Source organism: Scyliorhinus torazame, chromosome 13 (genome assembly GCF_047496885.1).
Source record: "Scyliorhinus torazame isolate Kashiwa2021f chromosome 13, sScyTor2.1, whole genome shotgun sequence".
NCBI lineage: Eukaryota > Metazoa > Chordata > Chondrichthyes > Carcharhiniformes > Scyliorhinidae > Scyliorhinus > Scyliorhinus torazame.
This window is the reverse complement of record NC_092719.1, coordinates 65,833,750-65,849,448: the sequence shown is the minus strand read 5'-3', so window position 1 is coordinate 65,849,448 and position 15,699 is coordinate 65,833,750. Positions and strand designations below refer to the sequence as shown.

Genomic DNA, 15,699 nt, shown 5'->3' with positions numbered 1-15,699 from the left:
GCCGGTTTAGACATTTTTCTCAAATCCTTCATTGTCACTGGGTCAAAATCTGGAACTAATACCTAAAAACACTGTGGGAGTACCTTCACCACTTGTACATCAACAATTCAAGTTTGCAGCTCAACACCTTCTCAAAGGCAATTGTGAATGGGCAATAAATGTTGTCCATGCCAGTGACACCCACATCTGCAGATTCTTTTTAATTGGATTTATTTTACACATTTCTATCATTGACATTTACCGTTTGATAGGTTATGATTATGTTAGTTTCGTTGAAAAAAATTAAAATCATCCAGATTTCTCATTACATGTTCAAAATAGTAAAACAAAAGATAACTGACTCAACAAAGGCAATACTTACACATTTAATGATGAAAACTATTTAATAAACATAAAATGTTAAGTAGTACAAGTTAATGACTATAAATGTTGACAACATTACAACCAATCATATTTTAATACTACTATAGTGGTGAACCACACATGCTCTTAAAACATCATACAAGACTTGAAAGGTTAAACAAGACTTAAATCACAACAGTCAATTCTCAAACTTGATCAACCAACTCTCGTGCCTACTCAGAGAAAATGTCATATCAGATGAGTTTTTTGTAACGATGCAGAGGGAAGTTACTCTGACTTCTCTGTAACAAGAAAGGACAGGTATTATTACCATTACAGCATTTCCAACTCAAGGATCACCTTATAAAAAGGATTCATTTGGTTGCTTATTCACCTCACTTAGAAAGCAAAGACAAAATATTTGAGAAGAATTTACAATAATGAAAAACATTCTGTGATTAATTAAAGGCTTGTACAACAAACTTTGTGATCTGGATCAATGTCTTATCGAGCTGAAGGACAGGAGGAAGAACATTTTAGTGCAATTATCTGTTAACAGTATTCTTTACCATCATTCATTAGATCACTACACAATGAAAATATCAGTATCTTCTCCCCTCCATATAGCTTGAGGCAGTCAACCTTCTCCATGATATACATTGGGAATTTCTGATGTGTGGGCAAATGGAGAAACAATCTGGCCTACTGAATTCAATCCATTTTTTGAATGCAAGTGCATACTACACAGACATTCTCCATTCAAAAAATAAGAAATAAGAATATGATTCTTAAAAATATCTTGCTTGTACTAACGCAGTAATCAAATAGGAAAATAATAACTAGAAACAGGAACAAGCTTTATAGCTGTTTCAGCCTGCTCTGCCTTTCAAAATCATGGCTGATCTTTGACTTCAATTCTACCTTGCTGCCTGATCCCCATGTCCCTTGATTTCTCTGGAGCCGAGGGACGGGATTCTCCGACCAATTGCCGGCGGGCCGCGCGAATCGCGCCACGCCGCCCCGACGCGATTCTCCGCAGAGCGGAGAATCTGCGCAATTGGCACCAGCGTGGTTGACGCGGCGCTGGTTGCTGGCCGCTCTATGTGGCCAGCCCACCAATTCTCCGGCCCAGATGGGCCGAGCGGCCGTAAGAAAAGAGCCGAGTCCCACCGGCGCCGTTCTAACCTGCTGTGGGCCGGCGAGACCTCGCCATGTAAGGGTTGGGTTCCGACCCTGGGGAGGCCTCCCATGATCGGGGCCCACCGATCGGCAGGCCGTCCTCTGTGGCTGGGGGCCTCCTTTCCTACGCGCCGGCCCCTGTAGTCCTGCGCCATGTTGCGTCACAGCCGGCGCATTCAAGGAGGCCACTGTGCATGTGCGCGTTGGCGCCGGTGCCATTGCATAGATCCTCGTTGGCGCCGGCACAACTGCACATGCGCGGACCCTGCGGCGCACAGTTCGCGCCGGGATCTGCAGCTGGAGCGGCACGAACCGCTCCAGCGCCGTGCTGGTCCCCTGGAGGGGCCAGAATTATTCATGGGAGCGGCCCATTCACGCTGTCGTAAAACGTGACGCCGTTTACGACGGCGTGGACACTCTGCCGTGGGATTGGAGAATCCCGCCCTAAACATCCATTTATCTCAGCCTGGAATACCCTCGATGATTGAACAGCCAAGGTCTCTGGGGTAGAGAATTGTAAAGATTCATGACTCTCAAGATAGAAATTCCTCCTCATCCCAGTTTTAAATGATCAACCACTTATCCCATCAAGGATAAATATAACAGAGGTTTGAACAAAAATGTGTAAATTTGGGAATTTCATTGCTGCATCATGCTTAAGAAAGGACAGATCAAGAAAATTTTACTAACATTGCTGTAGCCTAATCCACTAGGCTTCCCATTTAGAATAAAGGATGGTTGAATTGAGTGGCTAATCTCTAGCAATTAAAATTTCCAGCTACAAATGAATTTGCCTAAAGAGTTTAAACATTTTTTTGGGGGGGCATTCAAACAATGAAAATATAATGGATCACACAAAATACTTTTTCAGCAAACACAGTATTATACAGCAAACAGAACATAAAATGCAATTATACATTTCATTACATAAACTATAACACCATAATAACATTTTGACCTTATTCCCCAGACACAAGAAGGTAGGTTAACAATCTTCAATATTTTCATATACAGTACCTACAAATGTAATAAATAACAAAGTAATAATTTAAATTGAAGACTCAAACTGAAATTTTATTATGGTATGCACAGACTATACTGAAGATAAATACCAATGGAGACCGGAAGTAAATGGAATAGTTCTGATAATGCTGCTAAATTCTTCAGATCGACCAAATGGAAAGACTGATATACTCTTTACTTGTACTGTTAAAATGGCATGTTTTTATCCAGTCTAGAGAGGTCAACACCCTGGCAACGATGACATTTATTGTCTATCCCTAACTGCCCTTAATAGGCCTTCGTGAACCACAGTAGTCTGAACAGGGTAAGCTGCCAGTTTAATTCACACTTTTTGCAGCAGTTAAGATTCAGCTGAATGGCTTGCTAGGCCACTTCAAAAGGCATTTACCTATGGACCCAATCAGTTAAGAATAGCAGATTTCCTTCCCCTCCTTCCTTCCTTGGTGAACCAGTTGGATTTTTTTTTTTTTAAAACAGCAATCCAACAGCTTTAATGGTCTCTTGGTTTAAACAAAAAGCTAGATTTTTGTTTAAACCAAATAGAAGTTCTCAAACTGACATGGTGGTATTTGAACCCTCATTCACAGGATTAGTAGAGTCACATTACAAATAGGTTAACCGTTCAATTTTGTTTAACTTTTAATCGGCAGACATGAATACATGAAACAGCAATGAAGAAGATAATGTCGAGTATGAATGTCCATGACATCATGAAGTTACTGTGAAAAGCCCCTAGTCGCCACATTCCGGCGCCTGTTCGGGGAGGCTGGTACGAACAGGCGCCGGAATGTGGCGACTAGGGGCTTTTCACAGTAACTTCATTGAAGCCTACTCGTGACAATAAGCGATTTTCATTTCATTTCATTCATTCAATACCAGAGTTCCATCTCTCTCCATCTGCGATTAGAACACCATACAACAAAAATAGTGTGATGTATTCTGTTGCTTGGCTTAATCTTCATTCTTCATGGCATGAACTTTGCACTTGTGCATTTTCCCCAAAGGTACCTGCTGGAGAGTAGTTCAGTGGGCATGAATTGTCCTCCAGTACTTCATCCAAGTGTCCAATACCTTAACGAATGCATACGAACACAATGCAACTTAAACATGGATTGCTGGATAGTAATCGAGGAAGGATCAATGATATCAAAGAACTAAAAATCCTCTCCTTAATCTAGAGATACTGAGGCCAATTGTAGTATCTTTAACATTACTTCCATCAAGATGAATCAATTCAGTTCAAGTCAAGCAATAAGTCCAAGGGATATTCTGGTCTGGACAGCTGAGTGCCTCATGGAATAAGCTTAAGTGAGCCATGGGTGGAGGCAATGTTGGGGAAACATAGGAGGCATGAATACTAGATCTTCAGTATTTTAAGCCTTCCACCAATAAAGAAAAATATTTTTCTATTTCTAATCATTTAATAAGTTACATAAAGCTCAAAAAATGCTTATGGTTTCATAGCCAAAACAAATTTGTAATATAAACTCCAAAATGTAAAATGTCTAAGTGCTATTTATGTGCAGACTACAGTACAGGAGCATTCTCCTACGCTTCAAGATGTTATTTCCTGCAGGTTTTCTACACCGATCACTGAGTATTTCCCATTCAATCTTCTTATTGTAAATAACATTCTGTACTTGTTTTTCCAATGAATTTCCATTAATACTGTTGGAATTGTTCAGATTCCGGATACTTCAAATAGCATGGTTAAGATCTCCAGAGGCAAGAACTTGATTAAGGATTTTCCAATTTTTCCAATAATTAAGGCAGAAAGCTGTATAGAGGGGATTGAGAGTCATTTCTTCAGGGAAGTCTTAAAATGTTTAGTCACTTTCAGAACACCCAGAGGATCTGTAAATGTTCATTGATTACTAGATATCCTATTACTTCTCACTTTAGGGGCTGGTTTAGCACAGGGCTAAATCACTGGTTTTTAAAGCAGACCAAGACAGGCCAGGAACACGGTTCAAGTTCCCTTACCAGCCTCCCCGAACAGGCGCCGGAATGTGGCGACTAGGGGTTTTTCACAGTAACTTCATTTGAAGCCAACTTGTGACAATTAGCGATTTTCATTTCATTTCATTTTAATTATTTGTTTTCATTAGACTATTTGGACCTTGTTAGAATAAGAAAACCTGATAATCTTTTCGAGGAAAACAATAATCTCCGACATACAGGGTGGAATTTGCCGGCTGCTCATACCGGCGGGATATTCTGGTCCCACTGATGGCACATAGGCGATGAGGGGTGCAGCATTGACAATGGCAGGCTGCCTCCGCTTCCGAAAAACATGCAGCGGGTTGGTGGGTAAATCCCGCCCACAGTCTTAAATTATGTTGATAATCAGTAAATTGCCTGGTAAGGAATTTTGGGAAGTGATTGGCACCATGGGTTAAACCGCTGAATTTTCACCTCTTGGGCATTAAGCCGGACTTTGTCAGATCAATGAGGTATCTGCCATTGGTTGGAGAACTGGCTGGGAGAAAATTGATGAAGACTAAATTGCAGTGGGCTCAAGAATAATAGGTGTCAATTGGCTCATTAATGAGTTTGATTGATATTCTGCCACTGCTGGCCCAGAATCTCGCATCAGCACCTTCTGCCATCCTACGTAATTGGGAAGGTTTTCTCGCCACCGGGAGACTTTGCTATGATTAAGTGGGCCCAGTCATCATGGGTTCTGCTGTGACGAGCTGCTTAAAATTCAGCCCATGGTCTCAAATCTAGTACAGATTCATGGAATTCTGAAATTCCTAACTAACATAGCAGAGCTTCCCAAGGAGGTACATCACAGCTTAAATTACAAATTTATAATTAACATCACTTTAACTACATCTTGTAATTATTTTTACTTGAAGAATCCTTGATACAGTACTAGAACTATCATCCTGTGTATGAAGACATATGTAATTTTAGCTTTTTAAATTAATAGCCTTATTAAGACTTTAGTGCAAGGCAGCAAATAAAACTCAACATATTCTCCAGTGCCAAAACTAAGATATTCTCACCAACTGCAGCAAATCTACAAAAAGCTTTCCAAACAAAATAAATTTCCCATCCAAATATTTTTTTAAAAAAAAATGATTTCTAGTTACACCTCTCCTCCAAAGGTCATAGATTGAGAGTTAATTGGCATATGCGGGTTAATTGTCACACTTTCCTGGAACTGCTGCTTTGCCCTGATCCTCCACCTTCTTGATAGCTGCCTGGATGGCCTTCCAATCACCCAAAAATTCATGTTGTCTAACTGGATGAAGGTTCTTGTCCAGTTCCAAAAGAACTGGCACTCCAGTAGGCAGGGTCACATTAACTATTTCATCATCTGGAATATCTGGGGAAAAAAATACGTCAATCAAAAGTAGAAATTTGAAGACCAACAGTATCCTGAAGATTTCCTTGACGAGGCAAGTTTGCGAATAATGGGTTACTATGAGGAAACCTTTACAAAGCTCTACAGTAGTGTGAAGTATACTAGATAACTACAGTACCAAAAAAGGCAGTCAAATGATCTAACTGGTCCTATTTTTAGTGGCACCTCAAAAGAATTTGGCACTGAAAAATCTCTATTGGTCTTTGCATGATTCATGTCTGCAATTAAGTGCAATTTCTCCAATAATGATCTGCTGTTTGAAAACACTCACTACTATTAATCCAACAAGAAAAACCTTAACACGATCACATACATATCATAACAAACAGCAATTAAATGATCTGCTATAATTCACAATAAAAAAATGAACCATTTGAGGGTGGCTTTGGAAACTGAATTATACGGGTTTGGTGGGGAAGGTCAAGGAGGACCTGCAGAGGTGGGATGGTCTCCCGTTGTCGCTGGCGGGCTGAGTACAGTCGATTAAGATGATTGTCTTGCCGAGATTCCTATTTTTATTCCAGTGCCTCCCGGTTTTTCTGCCCAAGTCGTTTTTTCGAGACGTCGACCGGCTTATCACGGGGTTTATTTCGGCTGGCAAGGCCCAGAGGATTTGGAGGGGAGTGCTTTAGAGGGAGATACAGGCAGGGAGCCTGGCATTGCCAAATTTGTGATATTATTATTGGCCAGCTAACGCAGAGAAAGTGCGGGGATCCGGGGGCGCTTTGGTCCAGATGGAGTTGGAATCAGTTAGGGAGACAAGACTGGGGGCAACACTTCCAATGGCACCAGCAAAGTATTCAACAAATCCAGTGGTGATGGCCATGTTAAAAATCTGGAGGCAGCTCCACCAACATTTTCAGTTTGGGTAGCCTCACTGCTAGCTCCCAGTTGTGCCAATCACCTATTCGAGCTGGCAAAGTTGAATGCCACATTTGATGCACAGAGAGAGGGTTGGAGTAGGTTGGGGGAATTATTTTTAGAGCAGCGATTTGCCAGCTTGGAGGAGTTAATGGAGAAGTATGGACTTATGGATGCTGACGGGTTTAGGGACCTCCTGGTGCGGAGCTAGGTAAGTAGCTTTCCGGCTTTCCCGGTGGTACAGCCATCTACCTTGTTGGAGCGGATTTTATCCTGCTCAGGATTGGTGGAGGGTAACACCTCCAGTATATACCGGCGAATAGCGGGGGAGGAGTTGAGTTTGGTGGAGGGGGTGAAGGTGAAATAGGTGGGGGGAACTGGACTGATATTGGAACAAGATGTGTGCGACGCTGAGGAGGGTGAACGTGACATTATTTTGCGCAAGACTGAGCTTCATTCAGTTGAAAATAAAATTTTGAGCGCACCTCACTAAAGCGAGGATGAGCCACTTCTTTGAAGGGACGAAGGATAGGTGCGAGTGATGTTCGAGGCAGCCCGCGCACCACACACCCACATGTTCTGGTTGTGTCCCAAGCTGATGGGGCTCTAAAGGTCCTTCTTTGACATCAGATCGCCGATCCTGAATGTAGGGTTGGAACCCTGTGCAGTGGCGCTGATTATTGGGGTTTCCGAGGTGTCGGAACGGAGGACAGGGGCAGGGTCAGACGTCCTAGCCTTCGCTTCGTTGGTGGCACGGAGACAGATTCTGTTGGCGGGAGGTTGACGACACCGTTGAGTTCTTTGCCGTGGCTGATGGAGTTTTTGCACCTCGAGAAGGTCAAATGCACTATGAGGGGGTCGATTGAGGAGTTCTATCGAAGATGGCGACTGTTTATATTGCATTTTTGAGAATTGGTCACTGTTAGCTGTTGGGGGGAAGGGAAGGGTTAGGGTTAGTATTTTGTTTAAATTCTATCACCTGTGCTGCTCTGTAAAACATGCCACATATATGGTATCGCAATTTGTTTCCACTGCCTACTTCCCTCCCCACCCACACATCAGGATTATTAAAAACCTCCAGTAATGGGATGAATCGGCATTAGAACTAGAACAGATAAGAGCGGTACTTGAGATATTGGCAATACCAATGTATGTCTCTCTCTAAACATCTAAGCTGTTCATAAGAACTAGGAGCAGGAGTTGGCAATTAAGCCCCTCGAGCCCACTCAGCCACTCAACACAAACGTGGCTCATCTCCTCTCGCCTCAACTCCACTTTCCTGCTCATTCTCCATAACCCTTCAACCCATTACTGATTAAAAATCTGTCTATCTCCTCCTTAAATTTATTCAATGTCCCAATATCCACCTCTTTGGGATAGTGAATTCCACAGATCGCATTCTGAGAAGTAATTTCTCAAAAATACAGTTGTTTTTTATTTAAGTAATTAATTTCATAAATATTAAACAGAAAGTTTATAATTCAGAAGAAAAGGACTGTAAGTGTAACATGTTTATCTACCTTGCAGAATAGTACAGAAAGCTGAAAGGAGATTGATAAATGAGAACAATGATGGTAAGTAGGTGTATGAGTTTATAAACCTAGGAACTTACATTTCCAGCAAAGGGGAAGGAAACACACTTAACTGACTATGGAAACCCACTTGCAGCAAGAGAGAGTTAAACTGATTGAAAAATGCGGTATTTGAGGCTAGCGTAGAGTGAACATTCTAGATGATGCAAACATATATTGTCACTGATGAAAGTACAGAAACAGATGGAATAGCATTTGAAACAAGTGTCTAGGAACACACTGGATATCAGTTAGAAAGACTATATGATCTATAAGAGATGACATACAGCATGCAGCAAAATGCATTATAGCAAGAATGTTATAGGCAGTACACTTTTAGTGTAGCTGAAGTTAAGTAGCTTTCGAAGATTGAATACTTTATGGATCAGCCGATCGGTCAACACTTGCAGTCTCCAAAAACGGGCTGAATGTCTCAGCATTTGTGAAACACAAACATCAAAAAAACTGTACAATGATGTTTAAACAAAATAACGTGTATTCAAAGAATTTACAGTGCAGAAGGAAGCCATTCGGCCCATCGAGTCTTAGAAAGAGCACCCCACTCAAGCCCACACCTCCGCCCATCCCCATAACCCAGCAACCCCACCCAACACTAAGGGTAATTTTGGACACTAAGGGCAATTTAGCATGGCCAATCCACCTAACCTGCACATCTTTGGACTGTGGGAGGAAACCGGAGCACCCGGAGGAAGCCCACGCACACATGGGGAGAACATGCAGACTCCGCACAGACAGTGACCCAAGCCGGGAATCGAACCTGGGACCCTGGAGCTGTGAAGCAATTGTGCTAACCACTATGTTATCGTGCTGCCGTGATTAAATGCAAGATACTAACCTTTGAAAGAAAGGTTTAAATTATATCACCTGCTGCCAGTCAGCACAGCAGGCAATATATCAGCGAGAAAGAACATATTTCAAATTTTTCAGGAAGCGACATCCCTAAAGGACTATTTAAGCCTAATCTTCCAAAAGGCATTTGACAAGAGATGTTAAAAGTCAAAACTGTGTGGATTCACGGTAAATCTTGTATATTTAAGAAACTGGCTGAAGGTAGAACATGGGTAGTCATTAGGAGTTACATACACAAGGGCAAGGTAGGGATGCACAAAGTTTTGTGAACAAAAAAGCATTACAGCATCCAGCAGTAAGTGGAAATGTCAACATAAGTGATTTTTCCAAGTGTTTCCCTCTGCTCCTTAAAGCACTGGCTGATGGTGGGGGTATCTTCTTTTTCGGCTGCCCCTCTGCATCAAGGCCAAACATGCTTCCACTCTGTTTTGATGGATTCTGAAAGTCTGTTGCACCCACCTTGTAGGGGGTGGTTGGGATGGGGTGTTTGTTGTATTTGTCAAAGCCAGTGTAATCAGTATTTGAATCAGATGGGCAATCGGATCATGCAGCACCCCATTCACTGGGGAGACAGTTTGAAGCTCAGGCCTCTCATAATCCAGCCAAAATTGCCGCCAAGTAGCAGCTCGATTGTTGGGAACTAAATTGTTTTGTTTATCACAGTCGCTATTGCCATTTGTTGCAAATATTTTTGGACTTTAATCCCTTCCTCACCACCAAAATGTGTTACATTTTAGGAGCAACTTGTAAAGACAGGCTGACACCAGGATGGCTGTTTTGTGGCATCTTAATGCACTGAGCATGCCCAATGTAGAAGCCAGCTATTTTCTAATACACCTGATAGGTAAAATAGGTAAAAGTGATAGGTGAAAGATAGCTATTTAGCATTAAGCCCCTAATCTATTAAATACACATTTTAAAACTCACTCATAACCTCAGGTCACTTCAAAACACATATTTAGCATGACACAGCATAGAAACCATTGTCCTAACAAACAAGTCAGCAAGAAACGGGTTCAAGCTGTATGCGATAAGGAAGCTGAATCGCATTCCATAGCTCATACAAGAATACATTTTAAATTAATGTTGCCTATTAATGACAGACGGCTGAGCGTCGAATCAAACATATTTGATGTTAATCCAAAGCAATTAGAATTACATTGGGTTGTAGACAGATGGCTAAATCCTGATATGATTTGGTATAACCGTGCTGTCTCTTCGGCCATTTTTTATTTCATGAATCAATCTATACTTTGACTTAACTATTCGCTGTTTCTCTGTCTTTCATATTTCACTTTCTAACTCTGACTTTTGAAGTTATTGCAAGCTGTTTGCCGTAAGCAAGAAAATCATTTCTGTATTATTTGAAAGTTGAATTGTCTACAAAATTGCTTCCCTTTGAGTCCTTTTGCTAGCTGGACTTATAGAGAATAAGATTTAAATGATTCTCAATTGTAATTAATAGAGACAAATAAAACAGATTCTTATTTGCACCTGAGAAGTTTTAACTCACATTTCTACTGAGTTTTAGTGTTCGTAAGTGCCACTAAGTCCGTATGGTCGCTCTCACACTCATAACATGAATACATTAAAAAATTAGAAGGGGAAGTAGGGTAATTAACTCTTTACAGGTTAAAAAAACAAACTTCAAAACCAAATCTCTATGAATATTATCACTTTGCAAATAACTATCATTTTCTTTCTCTCTTCAAACTACATCCATATACCAAATTTAACAACAGGTTAATCTCATCTGAGTTTGATATGCTGGAAACCTCAGCACAGTGGTTAAATGGGGTGGGGGGATTCTCAGGGGTCTTACAACTCCAGTGCGCACTCTGCAGACTCTGCCAGACATGTGCAGCAGGTGGTGCTTGAAGTCAGATGAGGTGTTTGAATAATGCCAGATTTAAACATAAACTAAGTAAGCTGTTTAGGACCTCACATAATGATGGGTCTCAAAACAGGACTAAATTTCAATTTTCACATAATCAGTTGAAAAATGAAGCAGTCAGAGGGAAAAAAAACTCTAAAAACTGATATTTGGGTTCACCCTTTCCCTGGACTTCTGACAGTCATAGGATCCATTTAGATGCTTCGATCGGTAAATAAAAATGCCTTAAATGGATTTTAAGACAATAATAAACATGAACGTTTGAAAAAAAAGTTAATGCCCGCCTTTAAAAAAATTCTAAAAACAAATGAAATGTGAAAAACACACACGATGCAGTCATAATCCATGATACAGTTGTATTAGAAAGTTTTGCATAGGACAATCAGTTGTGCCTGGTCCGAGTTGCACAAGGATCTCCCTTTCTCTCCTTAACACCAGGTAAATATATATATATATATATATATATTATATATATATATATATATATATATATAGTTGAACTATCTGTATTGTATTTTCTTACTTCTTTTTTTACTATTAAACATAAAGGATTGAGTTAAAATAATTTGTCTAAGGTTTACCTGTCTCATTATTATAAAGTGTTAGGAACTAGAGATAGTTTTAGGTAAGTTACCATAGAATCCCTATCTGAATAGGTGCAGAAGGAGCCTATTCGGCCCATCAAGTCTCTACCAGCCCTCTGAAAGAGCACCCTACCGAGGCCCACTCCCCCACCCTATCTCCGTAACCCCGCCTAACCTGCACATCGTGAGAGTGTGGGAGGAAACCAAAGCGCCCGGAGTAAACCCACGAAGACACCAGGAGAATGTGCAAACTTCACACAGTCACTCAAGATCGGAATTGAATCTGGAATCTTGGTGCTGTGCAGAAAAAGTGCTAACCAATGTGCCTCCATGCTGTCCATGTGTATTTATGGGTGTTAGGAATAAGATATACCTTTAAGTTTTTTAAAATTTGAAAGTTAAAAATATTAAATCTGGGTCTAGTTTAATTTTAGAGTGGAGACTTTGTATAGCTGCATTTTAATAAGATGGAACAACACTTGAAATAGGTTAGGAAGGTTAAAATAAACATAAGGTAGAAAAAAATTGCTGTTGCTAATCAGCAGGGGTCTAGCAAGAGGGACCATAGAGACAGATCAGCAGTTTTTTGTTCAGTTGATGATCATGCTCCAAGGTGAAAGCAACAATTTACATCTCTTTGATAGGACATACATAGCAGATTGCTGAGGAAAATTAGTCTAAGATTCTTGGATGAGTTTGTCTAAAGTGAAAGTTTTCGTAGTATTTACAGTGCAGAAGGAAGCCATTCGGCCCATCGAATCTGCACCAGCTCTTGGAAGGAGCACCCCACTTAAGTCCACACTTCCAACCTATCCCCTTAACCCAGCAACCCCACCGAACCTTTTTGGATACTAAGGGCAATTTAGCAAAGCCAATCCACCTAACCTGCACATCTTTGGATTGTGGGAGGAAGCGGAGCATCCGGAGGAAACCAACGTACACATGGGGAGAAAGTGCAGACTCCGCACAGACAGTGATCCAAGCTGGGAATCAAACCTGGGACCCTGGAGCTGTGAAGCAACTGTCCTAACCACTGTGCTACCGTGCTGCCCAAAGTAACAGTGAATGTTGAGTGAGTTTTGGATCTCAAGTTCTCAGGACTCTAATGGGAGAGGAAACTGCAAGGCGCAGGTCTTAAAGGAAAAGGAGACATTCCAAGGAAGACATTTAAGTTAAGAAAAGAACAGAAATGTGGAAAAAAGAACCAGTTCAGTGAAACTAAAAAAGAACCAGTTCAGTGAAACTAAGAGTGAGGAGCAGAGAAAGGCTCCAAATTTGAAGTGAGAAAGCTGCAGGAAGTAGACTTAAAGCAAAATAGGCATGTGAGAAGCCAGAGATCCCAAGGAGGCAGCAAAGGTCTGGAATATCTTAGAATGTGTGGAGGTATAGAGCTTCTGATGAAAAATTATCCTGACGGTGTTAACCTCATTGGAGAAATAAAGCACTTCCAAGCTTATATCAAGGAAAATTATTCAGATAAAGGAACTTTCTGCGACAAAATCATCATCCAAGATGAAATTTAGTTGGCTTCTTTAATGTAGAAGCACTATTGTGGCTCTTATTGCGGCACGATAGCACAGGGGGTAGCACTGTTGCTTCACAGAGCCAGGGTCCCAGGTTCAATTCCCTGCTTGGGTCACTGTCTATGCGGAGTCTGCACGTTCTCCCCGTGTCTACATGGGTTTCCTCCGGGTGCTCCGGTTTCCTCTCATAAGTCCCGAAAGAGGTGCTGTTAGATAATTTGGATATTCTCAATTCTCCCTCTGTGTACCCGAACAGGCGCCGGAGTGTGGCAACTAGGGGCTTTTCACAGTAACTTCATTACAGTGTTAATATAAGCCTACCTGTGACAATACAGATTATTATTAGTGAGTCTAATGGTAATAAACTACTTTGGAGAAAAGTCATTTTAGCGACTGAAAAGCATTAAGAAAGAAATGTGAACAACAATTCTGCAAGAAACGCTGTCTGCACGAAGCATTATGTGCATAGAAAATAATAAACCTTATAGCTGATAATTTTCCGACATCATCGGTGACTTTGCTTCCCCAAAAAAGTTTGAAGTTTTGTGCAGGTTGTATTGCTGCTTCCAAGTTGTAAGTGCTGATTTGTGTCACTGTAGATTCATATACGTTTTGGTATTGCTATGGAGCCTCTTAAATTTGACAGTGCTTAGGGCCTCGGCATGTTAAAATCCGGCCCTCTGTTTGGAGGTTTGTGTACTCTCTTTGGAGTCTCGACTTCAGCTCCGTGTGTTCCCAATAATCTCTCTCGATGTGTTTGCTGATTTCACAAATAAACCTTCTCCATTTTGATCGGTCACAAGCCATGGATTCCCATGAGTCGGCAGGAATGTTTGATCCATTCAGGAATGCTTTAAGGACATTCCTAAAGTATTTCCACAGTCGTCCTGTGAGACCAGTACCATGGCCAAGTTCCGAGTAGAACAATTGCTTTGGGAGTCTGGTGCGAGGCATTTGAAAGATATGTCCCATACAGCGCTTTGACACTGGGCACGTTGGCTTAGGAGAGGATGCTGCACGGTGGCACAGTGGGTTTGCGCTGCTGCCTCAGCGCTAGGGACCTGGGTTCGACATTGGCCTTGGGTAACCGTTTGTGTGAAGTTTGCGCGTTCTCCCTGTTCTGCTTGGGTTTCCTCTGGGTGCTCCGGTTTCTTTCCACAGGTGCGCAGGTTAGGTGGATTGGCTATACTAAATTGCCCTTTAGTGTCCAACGGTGTGTGGATTAGGTGGATTGGCAATTGTCAATGCGCGGGGTTGCAGGGATAGGGAGGGGGAGTGGCCCTAGATGGAGCGTTCTTTCGGAAGGACAGTGCAGACTCGATGGGCCTCGTTCTGCACTGTAGGGATTCTATGCTGTTGGACTGCCTTACTTGCTTTCTCAAATGGGAAATGGAGTGAATGCTGGGTAATCTAATGGATGCTGTGATCATGACTATAGAGAAGGGAGGCAAATCTGATTGCGATAACTCACAGCGAAGATCACGACAAGGATCCTTCTAGCTCCCTGCTCCCAGTGACTGAATAACTCTCTTCGGAGTTGCAGTTCCAGTTTTCACCCAGCAAGAGGCATCACAGATATATCTTTACTGCACAGCAAGGAAAATTGCAAGGAACAGCACCAACCTCTTTACATGGTTCTTTCAACCTCACAAAAGCCTTTGACTCTTGTCTACCGCAAGTGCTTATGGAATATCCTCCTTAAATTTGGCTGCCCTTAGTAATTTGTAACCATCCTCCACCTACTCCAGAGTGACATGCAAGCCATGATTCTCACAAACCACCACAAACCCCATCTCAGTGAAAACTGGGGTCTAACGAGGCTGTGTCATTGAAACCAACTCTCCTCTTCATTTTCCTCATTGTAATATTGCACCGCACCTCTAACTAATTATTCACAGGCATGGAGATAATCTACAGAACAGTCAGGAAACTGTTTAACTACACCGTCTTCAATCCAAAACCAAAATCACTCCAACAGCAATCATAGAATTTCAGTATGCAGATGTGCGCTCACTCAAACTGGTCTTCCCATTTGAGGGATGGGAGGTTGTGCAGCCGTGCCAAGAGTGCATTTCCACCAGGTTTCAGAATTCCAGTAGGGATTCCATCTGCTCCAGAGATGGAGTAAGACTTCACAAGTTTGGCATCACAATAGCCCATTCCTCAGGCACAGTCTGTTTACATTCACAGCAAAAGCTCATATAACTGGGGTAAAAGTATCAACATAAGCATGTTTTCTAACATAAGTCAATTAAACAGTCGGGAATGCACTGCCTTGGAGGGCTGTAGAGGTGGGTTGCCTCACATCCTTGAAAAAGTACCTGGATGAACGCTTGGCATGTCATAACATTCACGGCTATGGGCCAAGTGCTGGCAAATGGGATTAGGTGGGTGGTCAGGTGTTTTTCATGTATCTGTGCAGACTTGACGTGCCGAAGGGCCTCTTATGCGCTGTATTATTCTGTGATTCTGCGAACAG

The 15,699-nt window shown here is 41.8% G+C and overlaps 1 protein-coding gene across 3 annotated transcripts in view; it reads right to left on the bottom strand.

The window, feature by feature from the left end:
* Positions 1–364: 364 nt before the first annotated feature.
* bpgm (2,3-bisphosphoglycerate mutase) overlaps positions 365–15,699 on the bottom strand; it is a 56,904-nt gene continuing 41,569 nt past the window's right edge. For 2 of the 3 annotated variants that reach the window (XM_072471689.1, XM_072471691.1), the window contains exon 3: positions 365–5,878. In XM_072471689.1, coding sequence (XP_072327790.1) covers positions 5,691–5,878 — 188 coding nt within the window. In that variant the 3' untranslated portion in view covers positions 365–5,690. The remainder of the gene's footprint in view (positions 5,879–15,699) is intronic. The other variant, XR_011934081.1, reaches the window with a different exon arrangement.